The sequence below is a fragment of the Clupea harengus genome, chromosome 17, assembly GCF_900700415.2.
Source record: "Clupea harengus chromosome 17, Ch_v2.0.2, whole genome shotgun sequence".
Lineage (NCBI taxonomy): Eukaryota > Metazoa > Chordata > Actinopteri > Clupeiformes > Clupeidae > Clupea > Clupea harengus.
Window position 1 is genome coordinate 25925332 of NC_045168.1, and position 20623 is coordinate 25945954.

The 20623-nt window shown below is 43.4% G+C and overlaps 1 protein-coding gene across 7 annotated transcripts in view; it reads left to right on the top strand.

Moving 5' to 3' along the window:
* The window catches only part of LOC105894744 (F-box/LRR-repeat protein 7-like), a 32903-nt gene that overhangs the window by 7228 nt on the left and 5052 nt on the right, over window positions 1-20623 (top strand). For 4 of the 7 annotated variants that reach the window (XM_042710243.1, XM_031583954.2, XM_031583953.2 and 1 more), the window contains one exon: window positions 4818-5119. In XM_042710243.1, the coding sequence (XP_042566177.1) occupies window positions 4818-4850 (33 nt within the window). In that variant the 3' untranslated portion in view covers window positions 4851-5119. Of the gene's footprint in view, window positions 1-267; window positions 1585-4817; window positions 5120-20623 lie in introns of those variants that run through there. The other 3 variants (XM_012821311.3, XM_031583956.2, XR_006152915.1) reach the window with 3 other exon arrangements.

Sequence of the window (20623 nt, forward strand, 5' to 3'; positions counted from 1 at the left end):
TATGAATAGCGTGACCATCTGCCAGTATTATCCTGACACTGGCAGCACAACAAGTAATTCCATGAAATATGGCAAAGAAAAGAATGGGGATTTGAACCGTCACTAGGCTGGTTAACTCTGATCAGATTTGGGGTAAAGAGTTTTCGGTTTGACCGTGTAAACAAGTCCATGTCTCCCCTTTTCTTGTGTCAAGACTAGCTGGGTAAGCACTGACACACCTACGTCCATTGTCTGAGCTGCTTAAAGGCCACAGGATGTTACTGATATGAAGATCGGGGAAGTAATAGAACGATAAAAATATCTTGGCTATTTGTTTCACAGTTCCTGTTGTTTCAACATTTACAAGAGAATGTTTCCGTTAATAGTGTTCTGGGGCCACTTTATTTTGTTATTTATTTTTTATTCTTGACTGGACAAAAAACGGAGTGGTTTGGGACAAACAAGTTGAGCGGTTCACAAATATGCTATAGCCGCCCCACTGTTACACAGTCTGCTAATATAAGACATGCATGATGTCGGATCACCACACTGGGCTGATGTACTACTCTGGTTGAGAATGTTAATTGTTGTCCTTTTTCCCTTACACTAAATCAAGAAGTGTTTCTACCTCTGGAACATGGGAAAGAAATATAGAAGCATTTTTCTTCTCTTGTTAAGCAACTAAAGGCCAACCAGTGAAAACCACAGGTCGTTGCCTTGCTTTTCACAACCTGAACTCATTGACTCCTCCACAATTTGATTTTTTTTTTTTTACAAAGATGTTAATTTAACTCTTTGTAATGACTGACTGCATATTCTAGAAATGGTAAATTGACCTCAGCGAATGGAGCTCATCTATAGATTCTTTTTAAGCCTAATGTAGAAATGCTTTTAATGAAAATAATAGTAGATCTTATCATTTAGATGTCAATTAGGCATTTCATGGAAGCTCACATTTAGAAAATACTTCCGAAAAAGGAACGTAGTTTGTGTTGCTCACTTTTAGTGTAGAATTAAGATATAAGCGTTTATGTTGGTGGTTCTAATACACTTGGTATGCATTCTTTGTGGTTAAGGTAGGTCTGTTATGTATTTCTATCCTTGTGGAGGCATAACTATCTGGAGGACGTTCGCGGTCTCTTTAAGTGTAGTCCGGCCCCTATCCTCTCGCAAATTGTCATCTCACTTGTGAAAAGTAGACTTCGGCAAAAGTTAGTCCACTTGCTCAGTTAACGGATGTGGTCAGTGCGTCGTATTTGCGTTGCCTATTACATTTCTTCTGGATATTCTAGGATTGTGCTTATTTTTCTCCTCTGTACAGACCTACATTAAAAACAATGTGCATGACGATGTGCGTTTGTCCCTGCTAATCGGAGTACGCAGTGATAGGCGCACTGTAACTGCGTCTCTCCTGTTATGTGCTTTTATGGACTTCAAACGAACGTCAAGTACGTTCCTAATGGATGCATATGTTTTTGTATTGACATTTTGACTGCCTATGTCGTTGGATGACCACCTCATGGATATCCCTGAGTTTTAGGTGAAGTTTGGGCTATGTATTCATCAGGATGGGTGCGAACAATGGGAAGCACAGTGAGAGTGAGGGTAAGTATAGTTCTGTAAACCCTAAGGAATCGAATCCTTTGCTTTCGTCAACCTGCGCTAAAGTGTCGATCACATTATTTGAACGGGAGTGAATTTGCTTGTCATGCAAGCTCAGCCAAAAGGATGTACCTGTCAAATCCAGCGCAGTCTAAACTGAAGAATTGTTTTGCAATGGACAGAAAAAACGTAGCAAAGCAATACTAATATGGGGAGCTTTTTCTGATATATGAATATGTTGAGACGTCTGTTTACTGCTATCACTTCCCCATGCTTTGTCTTCGATTAAGAGACATAGTGACACATTGTCCCAGGTACTTAACATATTGTTTGCAAATGTTTGCACACACCTTGCCTGTCCTACCTGTTGCCAGAGGTTACACAACGAAGCAAGTGAATGCTAGGGTCATTTTGTTCCCTTAAAGGTTATAATTCAATTTTCCTGCTGTAACATTGGAACCTTGTTTCAGTCACACTGAATTCATTTGTACCTTGATACATACCTTAAAGGCGCAGTGTGTAGGATCTAGTGGCACCTAGTGGTTAGGCTGCAGATTGCAACAAGCTGTGCATACCTTCCCTTTCCAAGCGTGTAGGAGAAGTTACGATGGTCGCCAGGCACCAGAAAAATGTAGAAGGTTTGACCATTTTGGCAGTGTAATATATGGCATCCTATGTAGATACAAAGGACTGGCAAGGCAAAGCAGCTCTTTTCTCACATGATAAAAATGGATCCATTAAGCCTATACCTGTTAAAATATGCTTGTTGCTTATCCCTCTTCAAACAGCAAAAACGAATGGACTCTAAAGCAAGTCACTTAGCTAATGAGTCATCAATTTCACAAGCTGAGCAGAAGCTAACCATTTGCTTTACTGATTGGGGATCACAAGTGTTCTCACAAGGTGTTTCATTTAACCTTTATTTAATTCTCGCGAATACATTGAGGATAGTTCCTCACCAGTAGAAGAGTTGATAGATGATGGTGGTGTCTTACTTCATGTGTGCCTAAATGTCTTTAACAAATTACCATCAGCAGAAAATGTGCCTGGCTGTCTATTTTGGGCGACAGGTTGGATCTAATATAGCGGCCCATGATGTGATTGATTGTGCTGCGATGAACGGAAAGGCAGGATAAATAGAATAGCAAGCTTAAGTTTCATTTCACGATCAAAAGTGTTATTTCATTACCATGTCAATCTGGTATTCCTGGTCCTTCACAGGCCACCATTGACCTTGCACAAGTCCTCAAAGCATTAGACTGAAAAATGACCGCTCTAACTCTGAGCTCAGTGGCCACACATCCATCTTTACCAAGGGAAAAATGACAGAAATGACCAAGTATATTGGTGATTTGAGGGTAATTAGACAGGCTAAATACCAACACTTAAATATGATTGAGCATAGGTTTGAGCATAACAAGAGGGCAATATGGTCAGAAATTATATGAACACTCTCCACACAGCCCAAGTTTTATTTTATAGGGGATCAGCGTCTTATTTCTCTTATTTAAGCCAGATTCTACAGATTTGACTCTTGCTTCGTCAGGCCAAACATCTCGATGGGTATGAAAATCTTAGTTTTCTCAGAAACCACCCCAACCTGAAAGAGCACTACAGCAGTTGCCCTTTGCCTCAAGAATCCCAGGCCCTGAGCTGAACAGATCCTCCATGTCTTCCTCAGCTAGTACACTTCCAGCTGAATCCAAAGCCGGTCCTGCTGCTTTGGAAAACTCTACTATCAATCCCATCTCTGGATAAGGCGTAGTCTGGATAAGGCGCAGAAAACAGGCCTTACATCACTGATCATAACTTCATAAGGGTCCTGAGGAAGCAGGCAAATCAAATTCTACAACTAGTACTGGCACCCTCCACATGACCTAGGCCTTCCTGAAGAAAGTGGTTTATGAATATAAAAAAAATATTGTCTATGTAAATATGATTTTTTGATTTGAACCTTATGTTGTTCTGTCACCATAACATCAAGTTAAGTGGATTTCATTGATATTTGCAAAAACGTTCACATTTCAGACTTTTATAACCACATTTCAGCATCCAGCAGGACAGCGTTAAAAAAATTGACCAGGGCTGCATTAGCTTTCCTTAGCAACGCAAAAAATAACAAAATGCTCCTCTCTGCCCCGAACTCTGGGTGTTTGGAGGACATTTGGGGTCCAGCGAAGTGGTGACTCACATTCTGTGGAGTGGAGGCAGAAGCATTAGCAGATGTTCTGCCTCAATGATGTCACCGCAACATGTCATCAGTATGGTGATACTGAAGAAGACTGAGTCCAAATGTTATTCTGTTGCTAAAACCATGGCCATTTGAGGAGGGCAAAAATGGTGAAATGACTGCTGTGGTAATCTGGGTTTTTAGGAATTGTGGTTTTGAATGAGGGGATTGGTGGTGCATATCTGGTCCAGCTTAGCATAGCAAGCTGAATAGAGATAAGATATCTAGTAGTGTCATCAAGTGCTCTTGTTTGGGATCTGGATGGTCATAAGTACCGTGTTTCATGAGTGTTATCCTAAGTCTAGACCTGTGTGTGTGTGTGTGTGTGTGTGTGTGTGAGTGTGTGTGTGTGTGTGTGAGAGGGAGGAAGTTAAAATGCATTTTCAGTTCCCTTCAGAGAAGTGTGCTCTTGATCTGACAAAGAATAGACGAGCAACAGACTATACTCAGATACTTCTCTCAGATAAGACAACAACTATGAGTTACTTGTGTTTGTTTTTTATAATCTAAAGCATGTGTTTTGTGATGTCTCGTCATGGGATCATGTTAATCCTCTCTGAAAATGGCCAGGAACCCCTAAAGCAGGAGTATATCATGTAATTATGTCACAGTGCAGTTCGAAAATGGATTTGGGATGATCATGTGTTCAAAGCAATCTCCCTAATCATCATAATTTCTTCATTCCAAATGGTTTAATCACTGCACTCTCTGGGGAAGGAGGGACAGTGACTCAAATGTGGGGAGTTTGAAGAACAACGAACTTGGCAGTCTTACAGTAGCTGGCCACGGCTCCTTGAGAAGGACCGAGGTAGATGTTTTTACAACACCTGTTCAAATACTGTGTCTTGGCCCGCCCGCCGCCCGCCCCGGATCACTTAACCCTGATGTGTTGGCAGATGCAGGTTTCACTGTGATCCTTCAGTGACTTCAGCCACACTGTGTTAGAAGTGATGTTGTTGCACCGATCATTTCTGTGGTCCTCTGAACGTGTCCCTCCGTCTCACAGGTAAGGGAAGTTCCAGCGTCTCCTCCGACGTGAGCTCCAGCACAGATCACACACCAACCAAACCTCCCAAGAATGCAGCTACCAGCGAAGGTAAAGCAGCATCTGCTCCTCATTATTGACAAACTGCCCACATTCCCCTCCCCGTCTCCTTCTTTTTTTTATGTAACACAGACTATTTTTGGAGGAACTTGTGTGTTCCTGGGATAACCATGAATTGAAAACAAACTCAACGCTCCCATCAGAAATAAACACCCGAAGGCTTTTCTTCTTGGACAAGAGAATATTAGCCTCCCCCCCCCCCCCCCCCCCCCCCCCTCTGTGTTTGTCCAACATGGAAGGATCTCTGAGGCCAGAGAGTAGCTTGAGAGAGTCTGTGTCTAACTGTGTGTGGCTGAAATAGGGAGAGAGAGAGAATGCCATGGTTTTTCTTAGCCTATTCTCTATGGAATTTGTTTTCATATCGTACGTAATAGTGCTATATTTGACCGTTCCATTCCTTTACTATGGAGGACAGAAGATTTGTGAAAACTCTAGGTTTTTGTGTGTGTTATTTTAGCTTGATTTCCCCTCAGCCTTGTTCTCAACTTGTGTCTTAATAAGCAGGGCATGATATGGACCACACAAGACTGACAAGTTGAGCCAAATCCATGTTCCTGTTTTAACATAATAATTCCATGCTGTTTTAACATAATAGTTCTGTCTGCAAACCCATAAGCAGTGTTATCACAGAGGGGCAGCGATTTCCTAAGTTCTGGGTGTGTGGGAAGGTTCTTTATCAGTCTTGTGCGTGGTACAATACGCTATGATTTTCACTCCAACAATAATATCTGGGTGGACCGTGATTCCAAAATAATAGTAAAATAACATTGCCACCCCCTGGCAGAGAAACAGATAATTGGCTTTGGCATCAATAACATAATACATAAAATATTTTAGACAACACAATGACATTTTTTTTAACTGCTTAAGCAGTTGGTCAAGATATGTTCAACTTCTGGGAAATGTCATTTGATTCACCTTCTGAGAAACTGTGGATGTTTACAAAAATAAAATATCTGTCATCATCATCGTCGTCAACTTGACATAGTTCAACTTACACTGGTATGGAGTGGGTACATGCAAACACAATACATTCTGTATAAGCTGTGGACTGTAAAAGGTTGGTCTCTGTCCCCCCTGTCTTGAAACAAATGTTCATTGTAGGAACTCTTGATGCGTTTTGGAAGTAGGTGTTGAACAGCCATAGTTACACAGCGTCACCTGTTACCGTTATTGCATACTGGCAGATTTATGTGGAAACACACCATGTGGATGGTGCAAGGAGAGATGTTTCAAAGCAGGCTTTATGGCTCGCTTTTAAGGGCAGTGTGTGGTTTGGACCGCCTGTTTTGAAGCTCTACCCTGCGGGCAGGCAGGCAGGCAGGCATTGTTTTCATTACGCCATGGCGCTCGCCCCCTACTCCCCCAGTGCCACTGCCCAGGCCCAGAGAGCTCGCCTGGGAAACCAGTCAGCCTCACTAAACATTCATTCATTTCATGTTTGAGTGTGTGTGCATGAGTGTGAGTGTGAGTGTGAGTGTGAGTGTGAGTGTGAGCATGTGCGTGAGCGTGAGTGTGAGCATGTGCATGTGCGTGTGCGTGAGTGTGAGCGTGAGTGTGTGCACGAGTGTGACCGTGAGTGTGAGTGATTGTGAGCATGTGGGTGAGTGTGAGCATGAGTGTGAGCATGAGTATGAGTATGAGTGTGTGCGTGAGCGTGAGTGTGTGCATGAGCGTGAGCGTGAGTATGAGTGAGTGTGAGTGTGTGCATGAGCGTGAGTGTGAGTGTGAGTGTGTGCATGAGCGTGAGCGTGAGTATGAGTGAGTGAGTGTGAGTGTGTGCATGAGCGTGAGTGTGTGCGTGAGCGTGAGTGTGAGCGTGAGTGTGTGCATGAGTGTGAGCGTGAGTGTGTGCATGAGTGTGAGTGTGAGCGTGAGTGTGAGTGAGTGTGAGCATGTGCGTGAAGTGTGAGCGTGAGTGTGAGTGAGTGTGAGCATGTGCGTGAGTGTGAGTATGAGTATGAGTGTGAGCGTGAGTATGAGTGTGAGCGTGAGTGTGAGTATGAGCGTGAGTATGAGTGTGAGCATGTGCATGAGTGTGAGCGTGAGTGTGTGCATGTGCGTGTGCGTGAGCGTGAGTGTGAGCATGTGTGTGAGTGTGAGCGTGAGTGTGTGCATGAGTGTGAGTGTGAGTGTGTGCATGAGCGTGAGTATGAGTGTGAGCGTGAGTGTGAGTATGAGCGTGTGCATGAGTATGAGCGTGAGTATGAGCGTGAGTATGAGTGTGAGCATGTGCGTGTGCATGAGTATGAGCGTGAGTATGAGTGTGAGTATGAGTGTGAGTATGAGTGTGAGCATGTGCGTGTGCATGAGTATGTGTGAGCATGTGCGTGAGCGTGAGTGTGTATGAGTGTGAGTGAGTGTGAGCATGAGTGTGAGCATGAGTGTGAGCATGAGTGTGAGCATGAGTGTGAGCATGAGTGTGAGCATGAGCGTGAGCATGAGCGTGAGTGAGTGTGAGTATGAGTGTGAGTATGAGTGTGAGTGAGTGTGAGTATGAGCGTGAGTATGAGTGTGAGTATGAGTGTGAGTGAGTGTGTGTGAGCGTGAGTATGAGTATGAGTGTGAGTATGAGTATGAGTGTGAGTGTGAGTGTGAGTGTGAGTGTGAGCGTGAGTATGAGCGTGAGTATGAGTGTGAGTATGAGTGTGAGGATGAGCGTGAGTATGTGCGTGTGCATGAGTGTGAGCGTGAGTGTGTGCATGTGCGTGAGCGTGAGTATGAGTGTGAGCATGTGCGTGTGCATGAGTATGAGTGTGAGCATGTGCGTGTGCATGAGTATGAGCGTGAGTATGAGCGTGAGTGAGTGTGAGCATGTGCGTGTGCATGAGTGTGAGTGTGAGTGAGTGTGAGCATGAGTGTGAGCATGAGCGTGAGTATGAGTGTGAGTATGAGCGTGAGTATGAGTGTGAGTATGAGTGTGAGTATGAGTGTGAGTATGAGCGTGAGTATGAGTGTGTATGAGTGTGAGTGTGAGTGTGAGTATGAGCGTGAGTATGAGCGTGAGTGTGAGTATGAGTGTGAGTATGAGCGTGAGTATGTGCGTGTGCATGAGTGTGAGCGTGAGTGTGTGCATGTGCGTGAGCGTGAGTATGAGTGTGAGCATGTGCGTGTGCATGAGTATGAGCGTGAGTATGAGTGTGAGCATGTGCGTGTGCATGAGTATGAGCGTGAGTGTGAGTATGAGTATGAGTGTGAGTATGAGTGTGAGCATGTGCGTGTGCATGAGTATGAGCGTGAGTATGAGCGTGAGTGTGAGTGTGAGCGTGAGTGTGAGTATGAGCGTGAGTATGAGTGTGAGTATGAGTGTGAGGATGAGCGTGAGTGTGCGTGTGCATGAGTGTGAGCGTGAGTGTGTGCATGTGCGTGAGCGTGAGTATGAGTGTGAGCATGTGCGTGTGCATGAGTATGAGTGTGAGCATGTGCGTGTGCATGAGTGTGAGCGTGAGTGTGTATGAGTGTGAGTGAGTGTGAGCGTGAGTGAGTGAGTGTGAGTGAGTGTGAGCATGAGTGTGAGCGTGAGTGTGAGTGTGTGCATGAGCGTGAGTATGAGTGTGAGCATGAGCGTGAGCGTGAGCGTGAGTGTGAGTGTGAGTGTGAGTATGAGTGTGAGTATGAGCGTGAGTATGAGTGTGTGTGAGCGTGAGCGTGAGTGTGAGCGTGAGTGTGAGTATGAGCGTGAGTATGAGCGTGAGTATGAGTGTGAGTATGAGTGTGAGTATGAGTGTGAAGCCGGTGAGCGGGAGTGTGACGTGTGGCATGAGTTTGAGTGTGAGTATCAGGTGTGAGCATGTGCCCGGTGAGCCGTGCAGTGTGATGCATTGTGCATGTGCTGAGTGTGAGTTGTGAGCGTGACGTGAGTACTGAGTGTGAGTGTGGTGTGCGCATGTGCCGTGAGTGGTCAGTGGTATGGAGTGCTCGAGTGAGTGTCGAGCTGTGCGGTGCCAGTCTGGCAGTCATGGTGGGCATGTCGCCGTGCCTCCATATAAGAGGAGAAGCACACAGCGAAGCCCAGGGTATGGTGCTAGAAGTTGCTCTTGTTGTTGCCCTTCTTTCACCTCTCAGTGCAACTCTACCACTTAATGTGCCTGCAATTTCGGTAGTGCTATGTAAGCCAATATTGCTTCCTGGCGGGTGACCCACGACAGTGTTGCATGCACCTACGGGAGGGGGGGGGGGGGGGACCGTTTTCACAAGGCAATCAATGGTTGCTTGTTGGGTTCTCAAGCTGTGGCTAGCTCTAGTTAACGAAATGGTAGGATATTAAAACTTGACATTTATTTTCCTTGGAGGGCTGAATGTGATGGTAAATGTGTGTGTGTGTGTGTGTGTGTGTGTGTGTGTATGGATTGAATGCTGGAAATGTCAAGTAGGCAGTCTCTGGCTTCTGTCTTGGCAAAGAAGATTCCAGAACGAATGCAAGGTTAAAGCACGAAACACAGATGCCGCTCTTGGGGGAGGTTGATGTTGCAATGAAATTAAGGCGCAAACAATGACAAAAGCAGCGACTACATGTCTGTACAGCTGTGTGAAGGACCTCAAAACATCAGTGAACACAGATACATCCAGATGAATATACGAGGATCTCAGCATTTTGGAGAAAATGATGCAGTGTCTTTAGAAACAGAAGGTTGCTTAGTTTGAATTCTGAAGCATTTTATATATCCTGAAATATGGGCCACCGCTTTTTGGCACACATCATGTTTTGATCTTATAAACGAGTCCTATGTGCCTAACATTCATATGAAGATTCGTACTTCCTGAGGTAATTGTTTATCATGCTTCATTTGTGAGTCTGTTTCGCCAGAGATATAATGCATTTCAGCAGTCTTTAGTGTCTCAGGTAAGAACATAACATAAGTCAGTGTTTTCCTCAGCAGAGCAGAAAGCCTTTTTGCTGCTAAACTATGGCTCATATAACACATTTATATTTAATTATGAACACACACACAATCGCTCAGTCACTGAAAGACGAAAGAAAGAAAGAAAAAAAGAAGGGTTAAGAGAGACAGAGACACTGAATGACTTCGAACCTTCTCAGATTTGTTTCCAAAACGAGGGATGAAATGCTTCTCTGGCTTTGACCAGCCCTCAAGAAAACAAACACGTCCTCAACCAGTATGTCTTAAAGTGTCAGTGAGATATGTTTTCCCTGCTGTTGATCAGGAGTCTTGCCATTGCTTTGTTTTCCAAGGAGCACACATTCAGCTGCACTATGAACGGCATCCCTCATGGTGGGAATAGAACTAACTAACTGCAAATAGAGCTCCACAGATGTTGGATTGTGGTCCACTGTATAATTACTAGCAACGTTTACTGGAGTAAAGCCTATTAAGCCCTATTAAATATAATGTTAGTTTTAAATCTTACATTCATATTTTTAACAAAATTGTTCTCTTTTGCAGTTGCTGCAGGCTTTTGTATTGCATATACACAAATATGATCACACCAGTTCTTGAACTGAACCTCTCTGTATTTTATAATTTGTGCTGAGAATATGTTTCCTCTTCCATGCAAAGTCGAAGATAGAATCCGCAAAGGAAAGAAGAAACTCGCGGGTGGCTGTCTGGCTGTACCGCAGCCAACTGCTAATGTTTCGAGAGACTTGTTTGAGGGCCTGTTAAGCACAAAGTAATGACATGTTCTCAAAGAGCCACAACCAACGCAGCCACCATCCCTACTTAACGAATCAAAATGCAGTCTGTACCCCAGCGCACATGGTGGGTACACAGCACCTCCGATCCAGGAACCGCTATACGTATATGAGGATCCCATATATATGAGGATATACCATTGGATTTATTTAATATTTAGGGATGGACCGTCATTGCAAAGTTGACTTTCAGAAGTATGTTTAAGATGTGCATTCTGTCAAGTGTTCAAGTAGTATATGTTACCATATAGAAAATGGTGCTGACCCATTGCTTTTAACTGTCCATCTACATTCTTTTTCTTCATAAACCCTAAATGAATTTGAACGTGGCATATTATAAACCGCTTCTTTCTAAACAGCTGATCTGCTGTGCGACTCAGCATTTCACATTCTTCACCTGGGATGCAGTTCAGGTTCAGCCCTGTGCCTGGGCCGGTGCCGCCCGCCTGCCTGCCTGCCTGCCTGGGTCAGGTTTGCTTTGGCAGCGCTGAGCTCCAGACGCACGTTCCCCTGCTCAGCCACACTTCCTCCAGGAGAAGCACTCTTAAACTGGGACACCTTCCACCCAACACGAGGCCAATCATGTCCCGTCTCTGCATACGTCTTTAGATTCTAAAGTATCATGAAGTGATGAAGACTGCAGTGGTGGAGGTTTTTCTATTTGGCTATTTGCTTTGGAAGAAATTGGCAAGGCCTGTTTCAGGTAACTGATTCAAATGCTTAGTTGAGAAACGGCTCCTTCATGGAATGGAATGTAATATTAAAGGAGCCAAATGTAGTTTGGACACCACACGTTTTAAATCTGTACTGCTTTCCAAATTCCAAATATTGGAGAGCTTGTCCCCACCCCCCCTCTCCCCAGCCTCTAAGCCCACGCAGGTTGCTAGGTTGAGGACACTGAACCTACACGAACAAGCACACGAACAGCTCAACATTGAACTTTGACAATGGCAAGTGACGACGAGTCCTACGCTATAAATAGATCAGCTAATGTAAACGTTTGCATTGTTTTTATCATTTGCCAATTATAAACCAGCTCGTATTATTTTCTTGTACTCTTGTCAGTGTTAGCTAGATGCATGGCTGTCCGTATAGTGATGGTTTATTCGCTGTGTTATTTAGTGGTCCATGGAGGGTCCCGGCCGGCATGGTGCGTTGCGTTTCCTGGAAATGTCAGAACTGGGATTGGATGCATCCTGGCCGTCTCTCTGAATGTATTATTGATTTGTTTGTTTATTTAGTCACTGGCATATCCCCACGATGACCCCCATGATCCTTTCTCCTCCTATTTGTCAACTTGGAAACAGCTCACACTCTTGTCATTTTGTGTTATGAGGTTGAAAGTGTTGAAAACCCCAAAGTGGTTTTGTGGCACAGTCATGGGCGAGGGTCATTTAAAACCCTGGAGTGGGCAGCTGGACAAGGCTAGTATGAGATTTGTAAAACACTGTCCTCCTCCTTTTTGGTGCGTTGAGGTCAACAGATGAGAAATCATGTGGGCAGTCTAAACCAGTAAACCCTGGAACGATCTGGAATGATCTGGCTGGCTCCAGAATGTTGACACTCTGACCTCTTATCGGGCGTCTAATCCCCCAGATTCCCTTGTGTTTATAAATAGGTTGCATTACTCCCATCTTCCATGTATTTCCCCACTCAGATGTATATGCACCGTGTCAATATTGATCTTTGCCATTCCAGAGAACGAGAGGCAGGGGAGACATAACTCACCGAAGCGGTCCAAGATGATTATGGATGTGGAGCTTTCATTCACATTCGTTTAAAGGAAGGGGCAGTTTTCTTCCAAGCGACTAAAATGAAGTCCGACCAGCTAGGCTACAGCACTTCCCATTTGTGTTGGACGAGCCATTGTTAATTTGCTGACATTACTGGAAATAAAATGACTTAATAATCCTTGATTTGTTGTGTTTGGAGAGTTTTAAAGATGTTGTTGATCAAGGTCACACCTTGGCCAATGAGAAAATCACACTAGTGGAAAAACTGATGGTAGAAGTCTTGTCTAAAGCAAACCCTAAAGTCATCCCTTATACTGCTGGGTTCATTCTGTGACCAGAGGACAGCGGAAACATTTTCACAACACTAGATACCATTTGTGCCGTCGTGGGACTGGCTTGCTGAAAGGTTCCTTGCGTCCCTAGTTTGTGTGTTTGGAGAGTGAATGTGCTGTTCCTTGAGAATCTCTCCCAGGTGCCAAGGTGTTACCCTGAAACCTGCATTTGGAATCCAGAGCTCATGAAGGCAGCTGTGAGGCCATACGCAGTCTGCTGAGAAGACGGTCAGTGTTGGTACGAGCCATGTAGAATGGGAGGAGCTAAGGCGGCTAGGCACAGTGAATTCGAGGATTTCAGAAGGATTTATGGTGGAAAGATATCATCAAGTGCAGGTGCTGGCTGGGAGACATGACCTAATTATATAATTATTATGATGATTTATTGAAGAGGAACTCTGTGCATGCTCCATAGAACTCCTTGTTATCATATACTGTCGTGATACACTTGACACCAATGTCTTGTGTTGCAGACTGTTAAACTCACTGAGGTAGCCTATGTTGGCTCAGAGGGATGCTGTGTAGTTTTTGTCCAATAGAGGATGACATGAGGCAGAATAGGTCCCTGTATGTCAATATGTTCCTCTGAGCTGTCTGATTGAATGTATACCTGTCGCTAGCAGGTGTCTTGCGCTGTCGGGGAGTGAGGTTTAACTTACTGCACAGCGCTGGATACCATTACACTACCTCAGCTCATTCTGACTTAGTCACTTAGTTAATCAAATGGAGATGCAGGGATTGCAAAATTACTTCTTGTTTTCCTGCTAGTTGAATTTCAACACTTTAGTTTTCAAAACATTCTATAAATGTCATAGCAGACAAGTTATCGGGTTCAAACTTAAGGTGACAGATTTAATAGCACTCAAAGCTTTGTTTATTTCTCATCAAAGTTTCATAGTGGATAGAAATGACTTGGTTATGATTAAAAACCGTTCAGAAGAGAAATAATAAGTAGTTGTTAAAACTTAAGATTCTTGATCGGCTCTCATTCCATCGCAGTCACCACATAGTAAATGATGCACACACACCAGTGTATCCGTCACACATGGCTGCTCCTTGGGAAAATGGCGTTTATACAACTCAAACCACAGAGCAATGTTTCTGGAAGGCATAAATTCAGACAGATTTATTGGTTGAAATCTCTCTCAAGAGTGAGCTGAAGCCTAAACTCCTTTGGATTTGTGTTTGTGTGATGTTTGAGTATCCTGCTATCCCGGGCATGTACTTCGTCCTCCTCCGTTATAGTCCGATCTCAGAGCTCAAGATGTATTCAGTCTGGTTCTTTTTCATATTAAGTTGGTAATGACACACCAGAGCAAAACATTTTGCATATCAAGATATAATCTCAGCAATTGGATATCTTCTGTTTTTGGTCTGACTACGGTTCCTGAATGGTCCATGCACTGATCCAGCTCTGAGTGCAGAAAGAGCTATTTCCAACCAGTAGGTAACCATGACGACTTGCTTTCAGAATCACGGTTGGCATGGTCTTCAAATGCATTGTCACTGAGATTGCTCCGAGGCATTTGTGGTCGTGGGTATGGAGCCCAAACCACTGTGGATGACATAAAACCGTATGAACCTAACCTCACTCCCCTCAAGCGCGGGGAAGGAAGTGTGCTGTGATCCCCCCCAAGAGCCTGTCTGCCTTTGCAGTGTCCAGGCCACATGACAAAGTTAACCGCAGTGTGCACCATTCGTCACAACCAAATTAGTGTGGGAGGGGTCCTGGAAACCATTCCTGCCCTCTGAGGGTATGTGAGTGTGTATCTGCTCTGCACATGTGACGATGTATGGTGGACTTACTAGCACTAGAGCATGGAAGAACCTCCTCACACTAGACAGTGTCGTCTTGTTCTTTTTTCAGCTTTGTGAATAGTGCTCTCAAATCCCCGATACACAAGCCTAAATGCTGACACACAAGCACTCACACACATACAGATCCATTCCCATGCACAGGCACAGTCCCCGTGCTGATGCTTTTTAAAAACAAGATGTTTCTTTCTTTTCTTTCTTCAAACCAGAACCGTACTCTAAATCCCCTCATCTTTCCCTTTATCGTTCAACTTGGTTTTAACAACGTTTGTGGCTTCCCCACTCAATCTCTCTTTTTTCAGCTGGTTGAAGCACAAAGTTCGACTTGTCCTTGGATGTCTGTCTGCTGGCCGCGGTGAAGATTTACAGAGTGCGGAGAAGAAAGGGGGAGGGGTTGCACTGCTACTAGTGCTGAGACGCAGAGGCCTTGCACAGGCCTAAGGCTTGTCCTCAGTCTGGTGTTGGAGGAAGTTGATGGAAGGATGTAGACGGTGATGTTTTTGTCTTGAGATGGGGCTCACAGACAACGGTGTGAAGTGTACGCACATTTGGTCGTGTCATTGATTCATCATTTCCTATCTTTACAACTGTGTGCCATTGTTCTGTGGTTGCATGTGTTATACGTCACTAATCTGCTGTGGTAAAGTAAGTCCTGGATAACGGGCAAACCGCCAGGGCCATCAAGCTGTCAAAACTTCCGCTGATTGAAACAAGCAGTCATGGCTAGAAGAAAGGCAGTTCCTCACAATCACATCCATGTGCTTCCTACTGTAGTTTAGTGAGCATTTCTAAGGCATATTGTACCAATAGAACGTGTGTATTGTAAATGTCAGCACACTTCTTGACCTTGTTAGACAAAACAGCTTTGTTTGAAGCCATGAGAACAGTATTGCAAAGCTGGGCCAATGGGGGATAGTCCAAAAATAAGTCTTTCCCTGGGTTTGGGTCTGGGTTTGGCCATCAGCAATACTTGTTGATCTGTGTGTGCTTGTGTGTCTCAGACATCAGGCCCTGAAACAGTGCAGCCATTTTTATACAAGATCTGAGGCTCTGTAATCGAAACAAAGGTAACCCTGCAGTCATTTTATCATTTGACCTTACACGGAGGGATTGATCATTCATGAAACATTTATTCCACCCATTTAGTTATTGGAATAATCTGAAAGAAGCAGGAACAGAATCTAATCCTCTACTTCAGGTCTAGCTCTTGGCTTCTTCATTGCTCCCTGCAGTTCTTCGTTTTTCTTGGGACATTTTTTCCATTTCATGGTTTATTTCCCCTGCTTGATTTTGGAGAGGATGCATTAAGCTCTGCCTCAAACTCTGCCAGAGAGGATTTGGAGATGACTGTGACTTTCTCACACCACGCCACATCTCTGAATTGGCAGGGAGATGCTCCTGGAAAAGTACAATGGGAAGGAGCCTGTCGGGGATAAAAACACTGAACTAATGGTTTTGTAGCTTTTGGCCAAAGGCTACGAAGCTGGTTTGTGCTATTGCAATTCTGCATCACAAGGATACGAGTCCTTTGGGTGTAACTTTTGATGCAGCACCAGGAGACCATATTGAAAGGCCAGATGAATGGCCTTATCAGTGCACTTGCAACTAGAGCAATGATAAAAATGATGGTTTATTCGCTAATTCTCTGTCTTTTCTATTAACTTCCCCTAAACACACACACCTTTTTATTATATATTTTGTATTCTTAATTCATGCACTCTTTCCAGGGCCATGGAATCTCCTCATCATCTTTGTTTGTGCAGATGAGATCATTTCTGTGGATAGTTCTCTTTATGCAAAGGCCATCTTTCAGAGCAAACAGTCACCTCAATCAAATTAAAACTATGTATCTTGGGAGATCAAGCAGGACTGATCTAAATGAGTGATTTGTAGTTTACCACAGCTGTTCTTTGAAAGGAAACACATACTGAAGAATGTGGTCCTTGTATGTTGATGCTTTTGTCCCTACTGCTCTCTTAGAAGTTTGACAACCCTAGGTTTGGCATCCACGCTGGTTCATGACACTCGTTAAAGCTGCGTCATGATTAATGAGTACCCACAATAAAGACCCAAGAGCCCCCAAGTCCCTAGCTCAAAGTTTGTCTATCATCAACAAGTGTCAACAGAAAATGCCCTCTTTGTACAGGCGCACTGGAGTCCCATATGTTTTCCCCAATCTTTAGTTTCTTCTCACTTGCTCAGTCACTCTTTCACTCCCTTCCAGCGTGCCTTCTCTTTATCCTTTTTGTCTTTCTGCTGTGCTCTCCCCAAGTTAAAGACCAGATGTTCAACTATTTTCTGCCTGATATCTCAAACTGAAAAAGAAAAAAAAAAAACCTCCTCCACTGCCAGTTCATGTCAAGTTCATGCAGCTGGAAGAGATATGTTTGTAATTACAGGATCTCAAACCAGACTGATGAAGCATGGTTCAGGGAGGACAAGCAGTTTCTCCAGAGAACTGAGACTTCACACGACAGGGATGGGTCACAGCTCATCTAAATACATCAGAGCATATCCATTTTCAGTCATGTTGTTCACATTCATAAAAACTGTCATGCTCAGTCTTACTGTCATATCGTGAAAAAAAAACACGACACATAACTGATAGATGAGTGTGAAGGTTGTAGATTAGGACATCAAATGTACTACCAATTATGTCAACGCATTCAGTTTATGAGGACATCTGTAGACATCTGCAGAATTATCTCCAAATTTAAGACCAAAATGTTTACCACAGATATATTTCTTTGACCAACTGCTAAAATATTGCCTTAAATTATGTCTTCACCCCTCGTTTGGGTAACTGTTACATGCTCCTGTGTGTTTTGACAAATTTGTTTTGGCTAGACTTGAGTGTTTTGTCTGTTGATTGTGTGATTGCGTGATTCCTTATGTGCAGAATGAACTCAAGGGCTGTGTTTGTCCTGTGTGTGAGACTGAATGGAGCATCCTCTTCCTCTTCATTCAGTTTGGGAAGGTCCTGTTCTCAGAGCAAGAACTCGCATCAGTGTAATGTCAGACATTGTAAAACAAATCAAAACAAACTTCCATTTGAAATGTCTGCTGGCAGTATTTTTGAGAGGGCAGTTATGTACAGTTTCTATTTAGTTATGCTCTCCCCAAAGCATGTACTTTGAGAACCAAGTATTATTTTTCATCAATTCAAAATATATAGAATATTCACTATTGAGAATTTGCTGATTAGAAAATGTGAGTCATTTGGTTGAATACATATGGTTATCATCATCAATCAAGGATCCAGATGCTTCTCAGATCAACTAAATTAGCCTTGGGTACAACTACTAGAAAATGATCTTGATGGTTTCATGGGATTATTCAAAGAGAGGACTCCAGGTGCTTCATCACTGAGTAGAGCAGAACTTAAACAATGAGGGCTTGTCCTCACTTAGCAACCAAAAGTGTGTCTTCATCCACCAGCTGTGCAGCGGAGAAAATGACGCTAATTAGCAACACTCTGATTTTGTGTGTAACGGAACATTCAGCTGATCAGTGACACATGTAGTTATGGCATTGCAGGCTGCTTCTTGGCCAGTGGCTGCTGGCTCACTGTCCTGCCTTAAGCTTCGTTGGGTGGATGAACGGTTAGGAACAGTTTCAATGAATGTAAGCATTGATATGCTCACTTTCAGCTCCATTATTTTAATTTTTTTTTTTTTTGTCCATTTTTTTTTGTGCTATGTTTATTATTAAGCCTGAATTTCTCATCTTTTGCACTGTAACTATAATACCTCTTTATTTTACCTTTTGAAATCTGTTGGGTTGGTTGTCCTGTTCTGTCAGCAGTCAAGTTTGCTTAAGTGTATTCAGTAGCTTTTTTACTGAAAAATGACTCCAATATCAAAAGCTTATACAACCTTGCCTTTAATTTTACAACCTTGCCTTTAACTTTACAACCTTGCCTTTAACTTTCTCATGAGGTGTCAAGTGGGACATGCTGAGTGCAACAATGACGTCAGAAAACATAACAGGAGTAAATGCTGCAGTTAATGTAAATAAGTGATAAACAAAACTCTACAACCTCTTACAGTATTTCAGAAGAAGCAAGGATGAGTTCATTGACCAAACATAGGATAAAGGTCCACACACATAAGGCATTAACCATGGTCTGCTCTTATTTATGAAGTGCTAGATTAAACACTTAGCCCTGGGGATACTTGGACCCACCTCTTATAGGCTTTTGTACTGGAATGCAGAGTATGGACTGAATGGGAATCCATGCACTTAAAACAAGCTCTGCTGGATGGATCAAAATGTAACCGGTATTAAAAATTGATGTCACATATTTCAGCACGTACTCTCTCTGGGACTGTTTCAAGCTGTGTATGCCTCAGTCTGGAGGTGTTGAGTGTGTTACATGCTACGTCTACAGAGCATCGCTGGGCAGACAGACCACCCAAGCAGAGCAAGTGTTTCCAGTACGGAGGAGGGGATCAGGCTGACCCCAGATCAGGCTCACCCCAGATCCCCTGCTCTTGTTATGCTTTCAGTGAGTCTGCTACTCGCATGAATCATAATACAAACCGTGGTCAGTAGTTTATGTATAGACTTGTCCCATAACTTGAATTTACAAAATATGATTGCACTTTTTGTTATTTATTTGTGTTACTGTATTAGTCCGTCTTATTTTTTTCCCCACAAACCGTCTGTTGACACTCTTGCGAATGACTTATTATGGGCCTAAATAATGGGTTACAGTCGGGGTGTGTTTGACCTGGGAGGAGTTAGTATTCATTTGGATAAGCTGACAAATATTTGAGAGTTATGGCTATCTGAAACACAATTAATGATACATAGCCGCTAACTACAAACACAGGTGCTGGAAATAGGGTTCCAACATTTTTACAAAGAATACCTTTGACTATATGCAATACTTCTATCTCCAGTATGTGGTGGTGATTTCAGGTGACCTTCAGTAAGGTGATTATCGAAACATTGGTCTTTTTCAATCAAATGAATTGACTGCATCAGAGTTTGAGTGTGCAACTCAAGAAAAAAAGAATGCACCACTGTACTAGCCTAGAGAGAGATGCAGTGCTAACATGACTGAACAACTTAAAGCAGCAGTAAGGAGGTTTGGTCTAAAACTAGCGAACTCACTACCTAAAAGACATGCAAAAACCTTGTGAACACCACCAACAGCCTAGTGGGCCCTGATAAAAGCTTGTCAACATGCTAACTGGTGTCTATTGGCTATATACGTCATGCTACGAAAGCTTGTCTTACATATTCACGGTGTGTTCTGGCCCGGAACACAGAACTACATTGTGCATGTCCTGGTTGATTAGTTGGAACAACACATGTGTTCACCTGTCCTTCGCATGATCATATACCATCAAAAGGAATTTGAAGATGACCAAACAACATACCTCAAAAAGTGGCACATTCTTGCACAGTGTTGCTTTAAGTGTGTGCATCAGCATAAAGCATATATCTGCATGAGCTCATTGGTGCCTAAACCAATGGTAAACCCATGACAAATGCCATAATTTAAATCGTGAGACAAATTATTATTAAAAACAAAGTGTTTCTAACTAGTGCCAAATGTGTGACTATGTATGTATGATTAACATCCATCATTTCCATCCGCTGACATTGACATTACAAAAGCAGACAACGGAGAATCTACACAGCATCAGATCCCTTCAAACTGTCAATAGGTGTCATTGTCCTCTTGTGCCCCAGCGTTTGTTAATGGGTTCATGTGTGTGTCGAGTGTTGCGATCTGTCTAGCAATGCTCCTCACCCTAATAGCGGAGTCCAGGCATCCATGTCATCTGTGTATGTCATCTTAACCTGGCCACGAGGCACTGCGGCCCTCCGTCAGGTCTGGAATACAGATCTGCCTGCCAGACTCTCACAGTAGACCTGTCTGCCTGTTTGGGCTCTCACAAATCTACAAGGCAGACTTAAGATGGATCTCCTATCCATGTGACACGAGCCTGAGATACAAACAGCACCAATGGCTACAGCACGATGAGCTGTGGGTTAAACAGCTGTTTCATCATTTTCAGTGAGACTTTGAGACATTTAACTTTGATTCTTCTTCTCCTCCTCCTCCTCCTCCTCCTCCTCCTTCTTCTATCGTTCTTCATTACTTGAATCAACCCATTTTCAGTCTTAAAACACTAATGCGAACACTGTATGGAACTGTAT